This window comes from Papio anubis, chromosome 6 (genome assembly GCF_008728515.1).
Source record: "Papio anubis isolate 15944 chromosome 6, Panubis1.0, whole genome shotgun sequence".
Taxonomy (NCBI): Eukaryota; Metazoa; Chordata; class Mammalia; order Primates; family Cercopithecidae; genus Papio; species Papio anubis.
This window is the reverse complement of record NC_044981.1, coordinates 78,916,444-78,937,575: the sequence shown is the minus strand read 5'-3', so window position 1 is coordinate 78,937,575 and position 21,132 is coordinate 78,916,444. Positions and strand designations below refer to the sequence as shown.

At 37.4% G+C, this 21,132-nt stretch overlaps 1 protein-coding gene across 1 annotated transcript in view; it reads left to right on the top strand.

Annotated features, from left to right (window-relative positions):
• LOC101009624 (clathrin coat assembly protein AP180) overlaps window positions 1-21,132 on the top strand; it is a 170,631-nt gene that overhangs the window by 114,501 nt on the left and 34,998 nt on the right. Inside the window, 8 exon segments of the mRNA XM_031667289.1 lie at window positions 8,695-8,709; window positions 8,856-9,023; window positions 15,704-15,811; window positions 16,444-16,707; window positions 16,926-17,003; window positions 17,168-17,239; window positions 17,648-17,731; window positions 18,774-18,857. Coding sequence (XP_031523149.1) covers window positions 8,695-8,709; window positions 8,856-9,023; window positions 15,704-15,811; window positions 16,444-16,707; window positions 16,926-17,003; window positions 17,168-17,239; window positions 17,648-17,731; window positions 18,774-18,857 — 873 coding nt within the window.

Genomic DNA, 21,132 nt, shown 5'->3' with positions numbered 1-21,132 from the left:
CAGTATGCTTCGTTCAGTTACGTATTGCTGTCCTTTTCCATATTCCCTGGCATGAAACTGAAGATAATTTTTATCTTTTTAAAAATTTTGACACCAAAGAAGAATGCCAAATAAATAAAGAAAAAATAAAATAAAAGGTGAAATTTTGTTGAATTGCAGTATAGCGTTTTTTATTCATATTCATCTCTAAGTACTTTTGCTAAGACACATAATATATATAAGGAATTGATTGTAATAATAATTTCATTGGTAGCATTTAGCCTTTACTAGTTAGAAATATATAACTATTGTGATTGAAACATTAAAATATCATTAGACATAAAAAGAAGCAAGAGCAGTATGGTTTTAATAGGGGGCTGTACTATATGGACATGTAAGATCGTGCATTGCTCAAAGGCAGGGCAAAGGGAGGCTGAAATCCAGCGAGACTCTGTAGCCAGCAGCTGTGAGCCTTTCTCATTATCCTTGAAAGAGATGCTTTAATTTTTTTCTAATCTGTCTCACTACAGAAATTACCTGTTTTTCTTTTTAAAGATGTGTAAGCTTTTTATTTTTAGAATATGAAAAGCTTTTTATTTTATTTTCAAATTTTAACCATAAAACAGTAAAACAAACTCACTGGCTTACCAAAGACAGCTGGATTTTTAAAACTGGGTACAGTGGTCTATGCATGTAGTTTCTGAGGAGGCTGAGATGAGAATCTCACTTAAGCCTAGTAGTTGAGAGTCCAGCCTGAGCAACGTAGTGAGACTCTTTCTCAAAAAAAAAAAGAAAAAAAAAAAAAAAAAAAAAAAAAGGCAGTTGATCCATTATATTTCTGGACAAAATGGGCCTGTCTACATGGCTAACATCAGTTGTCCCAATAGGTAAGCTTAATGGGCCAAAATTTAGTAAAGCTAGCTCTATAGTAGTTTGATTTTAAAGCATATTTTTATGCTTTTTCAATTATTTTAAATGACTATATAAGGTTGTGCTTTGGTAAACACATAAGATTTGTTTTAAAATAAATACTAAGATAGTTCCCTATTACAATGAAAGCTAGTATTGATTGAGTGTCTTTCTGTGACAAGTACTATGCTGGTCATCACTACACTTTTACACAAGAAAGGTACCATCTTTTAACCTGTTTAAAATGATAAATATGTGAAACCATAAATTTTCTTATTTCTTTTTTTTTTAACTTTAGGTTCTGGGATTACATAGCAGAGTGTTTTGTTACATGCCAGATATACATGTGCCATGTTGGTTTGCTGCACCTATCAACCCGTCATCCAGGTTTTAAGCCCTGCATGCATTAGGTATTTGTCCTAATGCTTTCCTCCCTTGCCCCCAGGGAGTATGTTTTAATTAGTACAAAGGCACCTTATAGGGCCTGATGTTCATCTTTGATGATTAGACAGCACTTTTGCCTCAACAAACATCTACAACTGCAACATTTCATAGCAATAGAAAAGTCAGCTTTATGGGAAATGCTAATAAAGAAATTTCTAATTTCTAAGCAAATATAGTAAAATTATAAGACTTGGGGGCGGAGCAAGATGGGTCAATAGGAACAGCTCCAGTCTCCAACTCCCAGTGCGAAGCCACACAGAAGACCAGTGATTTCTGCATTTTCAACTGAGGTACTGGGTTCATCTCACTAGGAGTGCCAGACACCGGTGCTGGTCAGCCGCAGCCCGACCCACAGTGAGAGCTGAAGCAGGGCAAGGTGCATCACCACCTGTGCTTAAGGGGAAAGGGAATCCCTTTCCTAGCCAGGGGAACTGAGACACACAACACCTGGAAAATCAGGTAACTCCCCACTCCCAATACTGCGCTTTAAGCAACAGGCACACTAGAGATTATATCCCACACCTGGCCGAGGGTCCCATGCCACGGAGCCTCCCGCATTGCTAGTACAGCAGTTCGTGATATCGCTGCAAGGCAGCAGCTGCAGGCTAGGAGGGCTCAGCCATTGCTGAGGCCTAAGTAGGTAAACAGTCAGCTGGGAAGCCAACTGGGGTGGAGCTCAGAGCAGCCTCTCATGGAAACCTGCCTGTCTCTGTAGACTCCACCTCTGGGACAGGGCACAGTAAACAACAAAAGCAGCAGAACCTTTGCAGACGCAAAACCACTCTGTCTGGACAGCTTGAAGAGAGCAGTGGATCTTCCAACACGGAGGCTGAGATCTGAGAACGGACAGACTGCCTGCCTGGCGGGTCCCTGACCCCTGAGAAGCCTAACTGGGGAGACATCCCCACTAGGGCAGTCTGACACCCCACACCTCACAGGGTGGAGTACACCCCTGAGAGAAAGCCTCCAAAGCAAGAATCAGGACAGATACACCCGCTGTTCAGAAATATTCTATCTTCTGCAGCCTCTGCTGCTGACACCAGGCAACAGGGTCTGAGTGGACCTCAAGCAATCTCCAACAGACTCCATAGCTGAGGGTCCTGGACTGTTAGAAGGAAAACTATCAAACAGGGGAAGGACACCTACACCAAAACCCCATCAGTAATGTCAACATCATCATCAAAGACCAGCGGCAGATAAACCACAAAGATGGGAAAAGCAGTAAGCAGAAAGCTGGAAATTCAAAATAAGAGCGATTCCCCGCAAAGGAGCCGCGAGCTCATCACGCCAGCAATGGATCAAAGCTTGACAGAGAATGACTTTGACGAGATGAGAAAAGAAGGCTTTAGTCCATCAAACTTCAGAGCTAAAGGAGGAATTACGCATCTAGCGAAAGAAACGGTAAAAATCTTGGAAAAAGTGGAAGAATCTATGCATAGAGTAATTAATGCAGAGAAGGTCATAAAACTAAATGAAAGAGATGAAACCATGACACTCCAGAAATATGTGAAATGCAATAAGCTTTCCAGTAACCGGACTAACCAACTGGAAGAAAGAGTATCAGCTTGGAGGATCAAAATGAAGGAAATGAAGCAGAAGAGAAACCAAAAGAAAAAAAAGAAGAAAAGAAATGAACAAAGCCTGCAAGAAGTATGGATTATGTAAAAAGACGAAATCTACGTCTGATTGGGATTCCTGAAAGTGAGGGGGGAAAATGGAACCAATTTGGAAAACACTCTTCAGGATATCATCCAGGAGAACTTCCCAACCTAGTAGGGCAGGCCAACATTCAAATCCAGGAAATACAGAGAACGCCTACAAAGATACTTCCTCCTCGAGAAGAGCAACTCCAAGACACATAATTGCCAGATTCACCCAAAGTCGAAATGAAGAAAAAAATCTTAAGGGCAGCCAGAGAGAAAGGTCGGTTACCCACAAAGGGGAGCCTATCAGACTCACAGCAGAGATCTCTCGGCAGAAACTCTAAGGCCAGAAGAGAGTGGGGCCAATATTCAACATTCTTAAAGAAAAGAATTTTCAACTCCAGAATTTCATATCAGCCAAACTAAGTTTCCATAAGTGAAGGAGAAATAAAATCCTTTTACAGATAAGCAAATGCTTAGAGATTTTGTCACCACTGGGCCTGCCTTTACAAGAGACCCTGAAGGAAGCACTAAACATGGAAAGGAACAACCAGTACCAGCCATTAGAAAACATGCCAAAATAAAGACCATTTAGGCTAGGAAGAAACTGCATCAACTAACGAGCAAAATAACCAGTTAATATCATAATGGCAGGATCAAGTTCACACATAACAATCTAACCTTAAATGTAAATGGACTAAATGCTCCAATTAAAAGACACACAGACTGGCAAACTGATAAAGAGTCAGCACCCATCAGTCTGCTATATTCAGGGACGATTCCCACACACAGAGACATATATAGGCTCAAAATAAAGGGATGGAGGAAGATCTACCAAGCAAATGGAGAACAAAAAAGCAGGGGTTGCAATACTTGGCCCTGATAAAACAGACTTTAAACCATCAACGCATCAAAAGAGACAAAGAAGGCCATTACATAATGGTAAAAGGATCAATTCAACAGGAAGAGCTAACTATCCTAAATATATGTGCACCCAATACAGGAGCACCTAGATTCATAAAGCAAGTCCTTCTCGAGACTACAAAGAGACTTAGACTCCCATACAATAATAATGGGAGACTTCAAAACTCCACTGTCAACATTAGACAGATCAACGAGACAAAGCAATAAGGATATCCAGGAATTGAACTCATCTCTGCAGCAAAGGCAGACCTACTAGACATCTATAGAACTCTCCACCCCAAATCAACAGAATATACGTTTTTCTCAGCACCACATCACAATTCTTACTCCAAAATTGACCACATAATTGGAAGTAAAGCACTCCTCAGCAAATGTACAAGAACAGAAATTATAACAAACTGTCTCTCAGACCACAGTGCAATCAAACTAGAACTCATAGGATCAAGAAACTCAATCAAAACCACCAACTACATGGAAACTGAACAACCTGCTCCTGAATGACTACTGGCACACCAGCCGAAGGCAGAAATAAAGATGTTCTTTGAAACCAATGAGAACAAAGATACAACACATACCAGAATCTCTCGGACACATTTAAAGCAGTGTGTAGAGGGAAATTTATAGTGACTAAATGCCCACAAGAGAAAGCAGAGGAAAGATCTAAAATTGACACTTTAACATCACAATTAAAAGAACTAGAGAAGCAAGAGCAAACGATTCTAAAGCTAGCAGAAGGCAAGAAATAACTAAGATCAGAGCAGAACTGGAAGGAGATAGAGACACAAAACCCTCCAAAAATCAATGAATCCAGGAGTTGGCTTTGAAAAGATCAACAAAATTGGACAGACCGCTAGCAAGATCAACAAAGAAGAAAGAGAGAAGAATCAAATAGATGCACAAAAAATGATAAAGGGATATCACCACCTAATTTGCAGAAATACAAAACTACCATCAGAGAATACTATATAAACACTCTTACTAAATAAACTAGAAAATCTAGAAGAAAATGGATACCTCCTGACACTTACACTCTTCCAAGACTAAACCAGTAAGAAGTTGAATCCCTGAATAGACCAATAGCAGGCTCTGAAATTGAGGCACAATTAATAGCCTACCAACCAAAAAAGTCCAGGGACCAGATGGATTCATTACGAATTCTACCAGAGGTACAAGGAGGAGCTATACCATTCCTTCTGAAACTATTCCACCCAATAGGAAAAAAGAGGGAATCCTCCCTAACTCATTTTATGAGGCCAACATCATCTGATAGCAACCCTCGCAGAGACATTAACAAAAAAGAGAATTTTAGACCAATATCCCTGATGAACATCGATGCAAAAATACTCAATAAAATACTGGCAAACCGGATTCACAAGTACATCAAAACCACCATGATCAAGTGGGCTTCATCCTGATGTAAGGCTGGTTCAACATTCAAATCAATAAACATAATCCAGCATATAAATAGGAACCAAAGACAAGAACCACATGATTATTCTAATAGATGCAGAAAAGGCTTTTGACAAAATTCAACAGCCCTTCATGCTAAAAACGCCAATAAATTCGGGTATTGATGGAACGCATCTCAAAAATAATAAGAGCTATTTATGATGTCCCACAGCCAATATCATACTGAATGGGCAAAAACTGAAAAATTCCCTTGAAAAACTGGCACAAGATAGGATGCTCCTCTCACTACCCCTATTCAAATATAGTGTTGAAGTTCTACAAAGCAACAGCAAGAGAAAGAAATCAAGGGTATTCAGTTAGGAAAAGAAGAAGTCAAATTGTCCCTGTTTCTGCATTTACATGACTACATTTAGAAAATCCCATTGTTCAGCCTCCAAAATCTCCTTAAGTTGATAAGCAACTTCAGCAAAAGTCTCAGGATACAAAATTAATGCAAAATCACAAGCATTCTTAGCCACCAGTAACAGACAGAGAGCCAAATCAGGAATGAACTCCTATCTCACAATTACTCAAAGAGAATAAAAATACCTAGAATCCAACCTACAAGGGATGTAAAGGACCTCTAAGGAGAACTACAAACCACTGCTCAGTGAAATCAAAGAGGACATAAACAAATGGAAGAACATCATACCATGCTCATGGATAGGAAGAATATCGTGAAATGGCCACTGCCCAAGGTTATTTATAGATTCAATGCCATCCCCATCAAGCTACCAATGAGTTTCTTCACAGAATTGGAGAAAACTGCTTTTAAAGTTCTTATGGAACCAAAAAGAGCCCGCGATCTCCAAGACAATCCCAAGTCAAAAGAACAAAGCTGGAGGCATCACGCTACCTTGACTTCAAACTATACTACAAGGCTACAGGAACTAAACAGCATGGTACTGGTACTGTCGAGATATAGATCAATGGAACAGAACAGAGTCCTCAGAAATAATACCACACATCTACAGCCATCTGATCTTTTGATACAAACCTGAGAAGAAATGGGGAAAGGATTCCTATTTAATAAATGGTGCTGGGAAAATTGGCTAGCCATAAGTAGAAAGCTGAAACTGGATCCTTTCCTTACCCTTATACAAAAATTAATTCAAGATGGATTAGAGACTTAAATGTTAGACCTAATACCATAAAACTCCTAGAGGAAAACTCTAGGTAGTACCATCTGTGACATAGGCATGGGCAAAGACTACGTCTAAAACACCAAAAGCAACGGCAGCAAAAAGCTGCTAAAATTCGACAAATGGGATCTAATTAAACTAAAGAGCTTCTGCACAGCAAAAAGAAACTACCATCAGAGGAACAACCTACAGAATGGGAGAAAATTTTTGCACCTTCATCTGACAAAGGGCTAATATCCAGAACTACAAAGAACTAAACAACTTACAAGAAAAAACAAACAACCCCATCAAAAGTGGGCAAGGATATGAACAGACATTTCAAAAGAAGATATCTATACAGCCAACAGACACATGAAAAATGCTCATCATCACTGGCCATCAGAGAAATGCAAATCAAAACCACAATGAGATACCATCTCACACCACAGTTAGAATGCTTAATTATTAAAAAGTCAGGAACAACAGGTGCTGGAGAGGATGTGGAGAAATAGGAACACTTTTACACTGTTGGTGGGATTGTAAACTAGTTCAACCATTATGGAAAAATAGTATGGCGCATTCCTCAAGGATCTAGGAACTAGATGGCAAATTATATGACCCAGCCATCCCATTACTGGGCATATACCCAAAGGATTATAAGTCATGCTGCTATCAAAACACATGCACATGTATGTTTATTGCGGCACTATTCACAATAGCAAAGACTTGGAATCAACCGAAATGTCCATCAGTGACAGACTGGATTAAGAAAATGTGGCATATATACACCATGGAATACTATGCAGCCATAAAAAAGGATGAGTTTGTGTCCTTTGTAGGGACATGGATGCAGCTGGAAACCATCATTCTTAGCAAACTATCACAAGAACAGAAAACCAAACACCGCATGTTCTCACTCATAGGTGGGAACTGAACAATGAGATCACTTGGACTAGGGAAGGGGAACATCACACAACGGGGCCTATCATGGCGGCGGGGAGTGGGGAGGGATTGCATTGGGAGTTATACCTAATGTAAATGACGAGTTGATGGGTGCAGCACAGCAACATGGCACAAGTATACATATGTAACAAACCTGCACGTTATGCACATGTACCCTAGAACTTAAAGTATAATAATAATAAAAAAAATAAAATAAAAAATTATAAGACTTTAAGAAATTGAAATAAACTTCTATAATTTGCCCAGTAGATACCCAGTCATGGTTAAAGGTGATTCTAAATTGTAACAGATATGTGTTTGTTCATTTGACTAAGCAAAAAAAAAAAAAAATTGTTTTCTCAATCTTGTTTGATAAGATCAAGCCACTTCTATTATTGAAGCATATTTGAATTCTGTATAACTAGGCAGTAAATTATAAACTCTAAAAGTCTATAAGCCTAATTGGATGGTCTCATTTCCAAGGACCATAGCCATTTCAGATGTCTCTAAATTTTTCTTGGAGGTTATAGGTACTATCACACATTTTTATTTCAGGGGACATATTGTAATGATAGCGTTTTCTTCCTGTTGGTGTAAAGCAACCAAATTTTAGCAAATTCATTTTAGTAAATTTAATTTAAATTGTGCATGTAAGATTTGGCATTTCTACAGGCTGGCGATGAACCCAATCGGCTGAAAGAATACAGAGGATTTTTTAAATCCTCATCTTTGGCTCCATAATAGAGTGTTTTATTTTTATTTTTTTCATGGTAAATTCATATTGCAGAAGCACAAATAAGTGTGTGTTGTGTGTCTGTGTATTTTAAACATGGGAAAACAGTTTCTTTTTATATATGCTTAAAGTGAAATTTCTACTTTTTTGAGAAATATGGGATTACTGCCAGAATTTATTAGAATTAAAATTATTTACCAACATGTATTTGAAAACTCATCAATATTATGTGATCATATGACTTTGATATCTTCATGTATAAGGTTAGCTATAGCACAAGTAGTTTTGTGACCCATTTGCTTGTTAATAAAATCTGGGGTACATGTCTATAGGTGAAACTTGGTCTAGAGGATCTCTAGGTCCCATCTAGCTTGAAAGTTCCATGATAATAGGTAGCATATTTATGTTTTTAATGACAAATGGTGTAAAAGACACATAAAGCTAAGGTTTTTTTAGTTAGTGCCTTATCTGGCTTGGACATTGGTATGGTTGCATGTTTCAACTTTAGCTCTTATTTATTCATATGCTTCCATGCAATGGACATCGATAGACCTTTTGGGAGAGGGTGAGTAAAGCTTTGTTTTTAAACTTTCATTTTGACAGACTTCTGTGTGTAACAACTGTCCTCATTTTGATCATTTGGAGTCTGGTATATCTTTTGTCCTCTGCTTTTCTTCTCTCCATTTGCTGTCTGTCTCTGGTGAAATATAGATTCTTTGGCTGCACTTTCCTCTGTTCCCTCTGAAGCACAGATTTCAGATCCATTTGCACCAGAACCTACCCCTCCTACTACAACTGCTGAAATTGCAACTGCCTCAGCTTCTGCCTCCACTACTACAACTGTTACTGCTGTCACTGCTGAAGTGGATCTCTTTGGAGGTTAGTTAGTCTCGCTGCTATTTTCATGTTCCTTTCAGGATTGCTAAAATTACTTGGGAGTTAAGGTCTTTAAATTTTTTTACGTTATGTAACAGCATGTCAGAGTGTTTAGGTACTTTTTCAATGTTTATTCATGTATATTTATCTTCACTTAATTCATCAACTTTCTCTTCACTTAATTTTAATAATTTTATAGCAGAGATTGCAATGTATCTGGCCTATTTGATTTTCAGGTTTTTTAACATTAGAATTCATGTTGCTACCTTCAGAACTCCTGCCTTTATGTTCCTGCTCTCTAGTGTCTATGTAAAAGTGGTACCAGAGCTCTCTGTCACCTTTAGGTTTATTTAGCTTTTTGGCCAGATTAGAACTAGCCCAGAGAATATTTGGGGAATGTAGGAGGAGCAATACTGGCCTAAGTTATTTCTTAATATTTAGGCCAAAAAATAAGAGTAATTCAGGTTTAGAAGCCTCTGAAGAGAGTTTAGGGATGTGCTTGTTTTTAGAGCTTTAAGCTTGCTCTGTCCAAATAAAAACTTGGGTAATCTTTGGTTTTTGGAACTCTGAGAAAACATCTGAAGTAGCACCTGAAAGGCTGATTGAAAACAGATTTAAGTCAGTCTTTGAAATGATTGTCTAAAAATATGCTTTCCATGGAAATGTAAATTCTGACCCACTAAAATATCTTGGACTCTGCCAGTATAATATGCCCGGACCTGAGGAGCCATGTGAAGCTGGTTTATTCATATATGTATCCCCATCTGTGTGGTGCTAATGTCCACACCTAAAGAAGTTCTTACATCAAACACATACATTAAGTGATGTTATAGTCATTATAGTTTTGTATATCTTCATTACCATATAACATCTTTCCCAGGGCATTTTGAGAATATGGTAAAGAAATTGGAGGAAGAAAATGGTGAGAGCAGGAGAGATTTGGCAGGCTTTGGTGTAATCAATATGTACCCCTGGAAAAATACATTTAACACACTGTCACCTACCACTCTGCTACATGCCATGCTCCAGTCTCTAAGGTTGGCCAACATCATCCAAGACAAGGAGCACTCCACTAGACACATCGTTGTTGCCACTGCTACACAAAAGACATTTTCTGCTGCCTTGCTGTACTGTCATTCCTATTACAGGAGAAATCTGTTTGTAAAATAGTAGGAGAGAAAGGATTGCAGACCCTTGAATAAAGAGTCACCCATGGTCTGGCGCAGTGGCTCACGTCTGTAATACTAGTACTTTGGGAGGCCAAGATGGAAGAATTGCTTGAGCTCAGGAGTTTGAGACCAACCTGGGCAATATAATGAGACCCTGTCTCTGCAAAATAATTAAAAACTAGCCAGTTGTGGTGGTGCACACCTGTAGTCCCCGCTACTTGGGAGGCTGAGGCAGAAGGATTGCTTGAGCCCAGGAGGTGGAGGTTACGGTGAGCCATGATCATGCCATTGCAATTTAGCCTGAGTGACAGAGCAAGGCCCTGTCTCAAAAATAAAATTAAATTAAAAAGAGTCACCCACTATAGAGGGTAGGTTTTCATTTATGCCCCTATATCCTTTGAAACCAAAAATTTTAATTTTAGCTTACATTTATAAAATCAACTTCCTCTTCCTTCCACAAATCTAAATCAGGTGGGAAGTAGAGTTTGTCAAAGTTGTTTAGGCCTGACTTAAGGTAAGCCTCTTGACCTCCTTTGGCCTCAGTTCTCCCATCTATACAATTGGAAACTTGGTCTAGAAGATCTCTAAGGTCCTTCTAGCTTGAAAGTTCCATAATAATAATAGATAATACACTTAATAAATGTTTTAATTTAAAATTTATCCTTCCCCCACCCTCTGTTATTGGTGTGGCTATGGGTAGTTTCTCATAGGCTTATCTTAACAGAAAAAAAATGTTAGGAAAATATGGACAGGATGCATAATAATTTTGTGCTGGAACATTTCTATGCCTTAGCTGTTTAGATTTTTGTTTTCAGTCCACTTATGAGGAGTTGATTACCTCAAAGAAATCAATCAGGTCTATCTTACTTCCTGCATAGCCCTCTAGAATAACAGAGACTAAGATATTTCTTTGAAATATTCTTTGCACCATTATGCTGTTTTTGTTTCATTTGTTTCTGCTTTGACTATATTCATCAAGTAGAAAAACCTGTATGTTTAGAAAATTTTCATGATGGCATTCTTTATAGCTTTAAATATAAGCTTAAAGGAGGAGTACTGCAGAGAATCATGTAACTTACTGCCAAAGAATGAGACTGTTCTTGTGATTTTATCAATATCCTTTCCAGTCATCTAGCTGATAAATGAGTGTACAATGACAATTACATCTGAAAATCACATCATAATTATTCTATTGATCTGTATAATTCTATAAACTGTCTCCTGGCTTCTGATAGCTATAAAATCTCCATCCTTTATGTTCGGGAGTCTATATATGTCATTATCTGTTTTGTGATTTTCAGTGATTTTCTGTAATTTCTTTCATGCCCTTCATTGGTTTTTAAGAAATTATTCAGAGATTTAATTTTTAATAAAAACCTAAGCTAAAATCTTTTTGGCCATTTTGTGTGACCATTTTTTAAATACTTTGTCTCTCTACAATTGACAAGTAGTAGAACTCTAGAATAATCAGAAAAACAGTTATGTTTTGTTTAACACAGCATAACTTTACAACTTTAAAACATGCCTTTTTGAGGTCCTATGCAATATATATAGCAACTAAGTAGATTTCTTTAGAAAGAAAGCTTAATAGATTTTAATTTCAGAAAGATGGCTATTTAGTTTCATCTCTATGAAATATTAAAACTGTTAATGTATTTTAGTACTATATTTAAATTATAAATTTTGAAAATAATAAATTTCTGTTATTTTTTAAAAAGAAATATTCTGATTGATACACAAATAATGTTTTAGTCCTTTCAATGTAAGTAGTTCATGTAAGTCATTAAAAAATTTTTGTCAGTACATTACATTTATTAAATGCTTCATTTTTTAAAGTGAACTTTTAAGAAATGAGATCTTTTTATGATCATGCAGAACAGGATTGCAAGGCAGTGTTATGCTTTAAAAATTTAGTAAAATTTATAAATATTGACAAAAATAAAAGATAAAATCCTTAAAAATAACCTATTTTATATTGATGCAAATTTTACCAACAATAGCACATTGATTTGAAGAACACAGGGTTTCTCTAAACACTAGAATGCTAAATTGATGCTAATTCCTCTGCACACCAAGGATACTCTTTCAATCAGCTGTGTCAATTTGTGAGCAAACCTTCATGAGGTTAGTAGTCTGCAAACATTAAACCAGTTGGCTGGAAAACCAAAGAACTTACCTCAAAACCCTGATCACATTGGGTATATGTTGGTCAAAAAACTAAGTTCACCAACCTTCCTTAAAACCAATACTTAAACACTTCCAACTAGATTTCATGTAAGAGCCGTATAACCTGGAACCTTTGGGGACAAAGAGGAACCAGAATGTGACATTTGGGCTGTTGAGAACAATTGGAACCTTTGTGCTGAGTGTGTGATTTAAGATGGCTTCTGTGCCCAAAGTAGATGGGGAGAAAAGGTCAGGCTGGGGGAAACAACAGTTCTCATGAGAGAGGTAGTCACATGATAAAAAGTTTGAGAGGAAAATTCTTTCTTAGAGTGCTAGAAGGGAAAAAAACACTAGTCTGCAGCAGTCAGATCAGTTTATGGGTTAAGGCCTAGACTGAGTCCATAATTGAAGAACAGCGAACAGCAGGAGCATGCATTTCTAGGAAATAGCACTGGTTGAAAAACTGACAGAATGTAGAAATTAACTGCAAATAACATGAAAAAGAGAACTGAACTGGAAATAGCTTTAGTTTACAATACTGGAAAGATAATGCTGCCATTTATAATGAAAAAACTAGATATTAAAAAAAAGTTTCATTTGTTTTTTAACAAATTCAAATTCTCTCTCTCACAGTTCTGGTGGCTGACTGAGCTCAGCTGGGCAATTCTCACTCAAGGTCCCTTTAGTGGCTGCAGTCAGACAGTGATTGGGCCTGGTACCATCTGGACACTCATTCATGTCTCCTTTGGGGCTAGGAAGATTCAAACAGCTGGGGGTGGGAGCAGCTGCAGCTCCTACCTTTAAGAAAAGTTCTGACAGGTGTAGATGAATTAAGTTGATAATATTTAGTTTCAAGTAACAAGAGAAGCATTAAAAGGAGACATCTTGCTGACAAGGGGATTTTTAAAAACCCTCTTCTAAGGATGTAGCTATAACAATATGGGCTTTATCTCCTTACACATAAGTGATAACCTAAAGGGGTCAGCCCATAAATATCTATTTGATCCCTGGCACTAATGTAACTGATGTTTATTCAATTATAAAGAAGGGAGTAATATAGTAGAATGAGGCATATTTCATAAAAAATGCAGTACAGTGGCTAAACACACAAAGCTCAGTCAGACAGCTCTGAGCCAAATCCTAACTCTGCCATTTTCTTACTGTGTAACTTTAGTCAAGTCATCAGACTTTTAAAAAATAATAATTTTTAATTGAAAAAGTGTGTGTGTGTATGTATATATATATATATAAAATGTACAACATGATGTTTTGAAGTATGTATACATTGTGGAATGGCTAAGTTGAGCTAATCAACATATATACATTGCCTCACTTATTGTTTGTGATGAGAACACACACGCTTTGAGCTTTGGTTCTGTTATCTACAGAATGGAGACAGTAGAACCTAAATCACAAGATGGCTACAGAAATTAAATTTAATAATGGCAATGTATGTGACTGCTATGTGTTTCTACTCTTTGCAGTATTATTGGCCTCGGTTCCAAATTTTATAGGAATGAAAAGAAAACAACTAACCTGACTCATGGCAAAATATTTACAGCCCTCCCAAAATCTCTTCATACTTCTCTTATATTCTTCTGCCCCACTCTTAGGGGGTGTGTTGCCCTAAGTCCTCAAGTATAGTATCCTTAACATGGCATTTAGAAAGTATGCCTACCTTATCCCTTGATGTATTCTTCTTTCTTTAGTTTTATTAATTTGGCCTCTCAGCTGACCTGACACTCAAAACATATATTCGTGGCCAGGCATAGTGCCCTAGGCCTGTAATCCCAGTACTTGAGGAGGCTGAGGCCAGAGGATCACTTGAGCCTAGTAGTTCAAAGCTATAGTGAGCTATGATAGTGCTGCTGCACTCCAGCCTGGGCAACAGAGCAAGATTCTGTCTCTAATAATAAATAAGTTGAACATATATTTCCTCAGTATAACCAAGAGGAACAATCAGATCAGATTAATCCATAAGATATGAACAACTGATGTCCTGTTGTCCCTTCTGGGGATATTTGTGATTTGGTAAAGGGCCTTTTAACCCAAGTAAGTATCTAGTTTAATGTTTATTATTCTGCATAAAACTAGAACTCTGCATTACTAGAGAGTGTTTCATACTCCGTTTGGGACATGCCAGGTCAAACTAAGAAACAAGTATCTTGACAGTAGCATGTCCTAGAGCCTAATATACTAAGTAAATCACCAAGGAAGAGCATATACTGTATAGCACTTCCCAAGTATATATGATAAGTTATTTTCATGACTGAAGGAACAGTGTTCCAGGAAACATGGGTAGATATTGCAGAAGACGTATTTGGGGATGGGAAGTTTAGCAGGTAAGTGACAGGTTCTAGGTGGGTGCTGGTCTCACTCTCCAGGGTTTTCTTATCCTAAGCCTGTCATGCTTATCATGGCTTCATTCCTTCTGTACTTTTGAAACTATAGTATCTCTATGCAAGCTCAAGGACTTTTTACCTTAGCTAACATTGTTTGTTGGTAGAAACACACTGGGAAGCATTTGTACACATCAGCCATTTGTAAATTGGGGATTTATAAACTGCGGCTGCTTGTATGTTAATGATATTCTACTATGAGTAATAATATGCTTATAGTCTTAAAATGTGAAACTCTAGTTTTAATCTGTTGAAAATAGATTATTTTTCGAATAACTAGAAAAATGTAATTGCATTATGGTATCATACCCTATTTTTATCTCTTTATGTCTTTAAAATAAGTTATTGGTTATGTTTGAAAATGCTTTTCAAGGATAGTGAAGATTTAACACTTAGGAATGCTTAGTAAACCTTTCATGTTAACACTGTAATTTTGCCTGTACTAGATTATAAAAAGTCTTAAAACTAGAATTATTTACATTGCCATTGTATATTTAATTTTGTTGGCATTAAAGAAAATATTATGTTTGCTAGAAACTATGAGACAGGGACATTTTAATAACACAGTGAGTCAGTATTACCTGGACATGGAAGTTTAATGTCTTAAATTATATAATAAAAATATTTTTTGTTTTAATTTTTACATCCATTTCTAATGATACATAAAACATGCTTCTCAGAACCCTTATACAATGAGAATCTCATTACTTTTTGGATCCTATTAGACCTCAGCAGTATCAACACTATATCACTTGCATGTTAACTAACATGAAGGTGTGCAAAGAATAATTGTTTTGTGACCACCAACAGTGCATGAGCCATAAAAATGTGTTTTTAAAAATTCATGTTGTATAAGGGAGCCTTCTTCACAATTTAACTTGGTTCTTTTACTATATTTTCTTCTCTTTTTATTCTTTTAATTTCTATTGTTTTAAAAACTGCACCCAAGATGCCTTTGCAGCTTCTCCTGGGGAGGCCCCTGCAGCATCCGAAGGGGCCGCCGCACCAGCTACCCCAACCCCTGTAGCAGCAGCACTTGATGCATGTTCAGGAAATGGTGGGTTTAAAGTCATTAGCCAGTCTGTTATTTTTCTGTCCTAATGTAAAACCCCCATAGTTAGAAGTGGCCATATGTTTTTCTAATTTTATTTTCTTCTGAGTGTAAAGTGTCATTCATCATAACTGAATAAATAATGCCAGCATTTAAAACATTAAGACAATGAAGTACATACTTATCAAAATTGACAATTTCTTAAGATTGACAATTTTTGTCAGTGCAAGTATGCTGTCTTAATGTTTTTTTTTTCTAATGCTATATTGTACTCTTTTGTAACATTGAGTTCAAATATATTGGCATGTTTTAATGATTTTCAAAGCTACCAGATTGACCAAATTAAGTGAAGATTTGAAGGATAGCAATCTCTGATCCTAGACTGTAGGTTAATCTTACAGCACTTTGCAAAGTGCTTTAGTTTGCTAACTTGTGGTACCTACTAAGTTTCCCCTTTTCTTTAGAAAAACATCCTAATCACTAACCCCTGCCAATAGGATAGTAGTTAAATCCAAGGAGCCTCACACCTAGCTAGTGTGTAAATATCTGTGTAGGGTGTCTCTTGCCATAGTTATGACGCTGTCTCTTGTCTCTTTCCTTACTGATGCTGTGTGTGTCTCCACTTTCCTTTCCAAAAGACCCCTTTGCCCCGTCTGAAGGTAGTGCAGAGGCTGCACCTGAGCTGGACCTCTTTGCAATGAAGCCACCTGAGACCAGTGTTCCTGTAGTTACCCCTACAGCTAGCACAGCCCCTCCGGTTCCCGCAACTGCTCCTTCTCCTGCTCCTGCCGTTGCAGCTGCTGCTGCTGCCACTACCGCTGCCACCGCCGCTGTCACCACCACTACCACCACCTCCGCTGCCACCGCCACCACTGCTCCTCCTGCTCTAGATATCTTTGGTGGTAATTTTTTGTTATTGTTGTCAACTTCTTTCCGTCTAGTGGATTGAATTCTGGTCCTTGAGATGTACTGCATGAAGACTGTTTAATTAAATGGTTCTCTAGAAACCATTTGCTGCTTAATTCAGAGTTCTGCAAAGTGCTAATTCAGGACTAGGAAGTGATGCTGTGTCAGGCTTATTGTTCAAGTTGAGTAAAGGCATGTGTGTTCTTGGTCTTAGATTTATTTGAGTCCGCTCCTGAAGTTGCTGCAGCGCCTAAGCCAGATGCTGCTCCTAGCATAGACCTGTTTGGTACAGGTAAAACCAAAGCAACCCTTTTTTTTCACTTTAGTTTCTTAGATGTTTTCCTGATTAAGCTCTTAGTACTCACCTGTGATAATGCATTTGTTAGATTTTTTACTTTGATTTCAGCTTTCTACTACTTACCTCTGCTTGGTTTTGGTTTGTTTCACTTTTGGAAGATGCTTTCTCCTCTCCACCACAAGGGGCCTCTCCTGTGCCTGAGAGTTCTCTCACTGCTGACCTCTTATCCGGTGAGTGCTTTGCCAAGGTCAGGCCTTCAGAGATGTCTTGTGGGAGTAATGCATGGAGAGAAGGATATGACATGAGGGTTTTTCTTGAGTTCTTTTAAATTTAAAATTTATTGGAAAAGAAAAACTCACTCTTGGTACCATCATCAACTGATGAGGGTTAATATTTCAAATCTAAGGCTAGTGAAAATTTTTTTCACACTGAAACTTCTGACCTCAAGGAGTCAAATTTTATTTTGTTCTGGAGAGTGTGTATTTTAAAATCCGTTTGCTTTTCCTTAACTGTTAAGATTGTCTACAGTCTTTCTGCCTGGAGTGAACCATGAAATCCCAAGATGCCATTTGTCAAGGCTCATGGTTTTCTTTTCCCTTGGGTGACATGCACTTTTTCCTGTCTGTGCCTCACTGCAGTGGATGCATTTGCAGCACCATCTCCTGCAACCACTGCCTCGCCAGCAAAGGTGGATTCTTCAGGTGTCATAGACCTTTTTGGGGGTGCGTATTTCTCCTCCATCAACACTTAGGAATCTTTTTTTCTTCAGAATAATTTTTAGATCTATTTTATTATATTTTATCATTTTTTCTTTAGGCTATATAAACTTCTATCTCTTAAATGTAAACTTAAGTTGTTAAGATCATTTTCATTTCTTTGCCATCATCGTCTTCATCCTCATCATTTCATCATAATTTTCAGTACATGACCTAACAAAACACATAATTTTTCACTCGATGTTTTCAACTTTTTGTTCATCCTAATGTAGAATTACCTGACTGGAATTTCCTTCTACTGTTCTTCTTTGGTGATCCTGATCTGTTGGCTAAATCAACATCTCTAAGTTCCTAAAAGCCAAATAAACATGACCTATTAATAAATAATTCAGAAATTAAAACAAGCCAGTTAAAACTGAATATATTTCCCTCTGCCTTTATGTGTTATCTGAGGGCAGAAAGATGTACTGAATTAACTCTTGAACTTAAATACCATCCTTAGAAAGCTTAACCCACGTTGAGTACCTCCTGTACATTAAAGCATCGTGGACATTCCATGATGGGTACATGAGGAATACAAAGATGTTACAGTGTCTGATATTTGGGAGCTCAAGACTTGTGTCAAATAAACACTAAACCTTGACATGTAGGTACAAATAATATTGCTGCTCCTTGAATTAAGTCTATTAATTTTTTAAACATTTAATATAATTTTAAATTGAAAAATTCTGTTTTAATACCTTTAGGTAAAAAGTTTAAAACCTTGCTTCTGTTTTGACAGATGACAGGGTTTGGTCCAAAAATTTTATTCTTAAAAAAAAAAAAAAAAAAAAAAAAAAGAATTCCCTTTACTTGTTAATATTTTAGAACTCTTTTTGAGAGAATACCTCTGTGGGAGCATAATTCAATTCATGTGATCATTTCACACACCCACAAAAGACAAGCTCACTGTACACTGTCATGTCTCTGCATTTCTCTACATAATACTTAAATTCCTTACTGTACTTACTTTTTACGCTTTCTTACTTTTCTGCTGCACAATGGATAGATGCGTTTGGAAGTAGTGCTTCTGAACCCCAACCTGCATCTCAGGCTGCTTCTAGTTCATCAGCATCGGCAGACCTACTAGCTGGTAATTCAATTAAAATGGTATTTTGTAGAAATTAAATTTGGATATATTTTTATAAGTAACAATTATAAAAATTACATAAATTACAGGGTGCATGTTTTCTTTTTCTTTCAAGACATGAAATTGAGGGAGGGGGCAAAGGATTGAAAAACTGAATATTGGGTACTATGCTTATTACTTGGGTGACAGGATCAATCATACTCCGAACTTCAGCATCACGTAATACATCCATGTAACAAATTTGTACTTGCCCCCCCAAATCTGAAACAAAATTGAAATTATTTTTTAAAAATAATTTTAAAAGACATGAAATTGAAAATTAAGTCATTGTACAATAGAAGTTTGATTATTTCTCAGGGTTTTATGAAATTAGTCTTAAAATTGCAGCTGTATACAAGCCACTTTTGTGGCTTCTTGGATGCTCCAAATCTGCCTTAGTTTCAGTCAACATGTTTCCTTTAGATTATTTAAAAGGTAATATGCTTATGTAACAATTTTTGTCTTGGAATGTCTATGCCCATATTTTTTTAAAGGAATTTGTGGGGAAATGTACCATGATGTTTGAAAATAGGTTTCATAATATATGAATCACTCCACGAGAAACTGTTATAGACTCCTACCATTGGGTCAAAACTGCTATTACATAGACCACCTTTTTTTTTTTTTTTTTTTTTTTTTAACAAGCTGATCATTTTTCTATGTGAAAGCACATGGGGTGATCTCAGTTCAACAGGGTCATAGTGTGAAATAGATTGGTACAGTTTGCCTAGGATTACTGCTTGTGGCCCAGGTAGTATATATATGATAAAAGGAAACAGTTCAAGGACTCAAAAATGGTAAAAGCCAAGTATTGGTCTTCCTTGGGAGCAAGACAGAGTTGTGCTTAGTGATAGCCTTGACCTAGAAATTATTATTTTCATAAGCAAAGCATTATGAAAGACCAGTTGCAAGACCACAGTAGTAAGTTTAAGTTCAGATTATTAGTCAAACTCACAAGACATTGTTGGCTTATCTTACTCTGATTTTACTTAGAAGAGTACGTAACAGGAAGCACAACAGTAGTATCACAGAGCACTCATTTACTCAGATGCAGATTCTGAGGTCCCTCCACAGTCACCACAAGGGATGAATTTTGGTCCTAAGGTTGACAAGGGACTGACAAGAGCATAGGTCACATCACCACTGGGAAGCTGCCATGCATGTCTGAAGTCTTACATCTTAAATACTGTGCTAGTGCTAGCCATGTAGACCTTGATAGAACATATGAATAGTTCCCTTTTTTAGTATGGATATAGCCCATAAAATTACAAGTTATACAATAAACAGTCCTGGCACCAGGTACAGCAAGCTAAGGAACATTTATTCTTGGATTAGTAGTGAGTAATGGCAGATCCTAAAGGATCCTCATCAGCCTTCAGAGTTGTAAGAAGTTTAAGTTGAGGTAAAATCTTTCCGCAGGAAGCTGAAGCAGGTAGTCATAGCCCAGCTGTTAGCCTTTCCTTCCATGGGTAATTCAGACTGGCTATTTAACAGTCTTTCCCAGGGGCAATAGTTCTCTAGTGTCTTTCCCATCCTTTCCAGACTACCTTGATCAAACATGACAGTTTTGTGTGCTGAAACCACTCATACCAGTGACTACCACTAGGTATTTTCCTCAACATTGAAGAACCAGGGACCCACCATGATATTGCTGAGAACTTTGGAAGTTGCAGAGATAATAAGAGGCAGTATACTTAACACAAACCACAGCTGGTTACTTGGTGAAATAAACCACTCGTTTGCCTGGCTTTTCTCCAGGCCTAGATATTCTTATATAAGCTTCAAATTGGCTACAGAAACTTTCAAACTCTTACTAAACCACTAAACTTCATACACATTTTGGGGGTTCAGCAATAAGATTTTAATATGCCACAGAAATAGCATAGTTTTCATAGCTATTTGGGGGATCATGACCTTGTTAACTTTAAAATGAGATTAGCGATTACAAACATTTCGCTTTGAAGTTATAGTCAAGGTTAAAACGGCCCATAAAATCAAATGCTCTGGCCTTTCACAGAAACCTGTGAATTCTTTCTTTCTCTCCTGGGTAACCCATCCCCTGCCACAGATCTCAAATGGGGATTTGAAGCCTACCAGACAGGAGCCTGGCAGAGCGGTCAGCCACTGTTGACCATCTCCAGTGCTGCACAGCCACACTGTCTACTCCAGGGTCCTCCTGCATTGTGGCCCTCTATGCCCTCCAAGGCTAGAACCTGAGATATTGTGTTTCCAAAAGAGC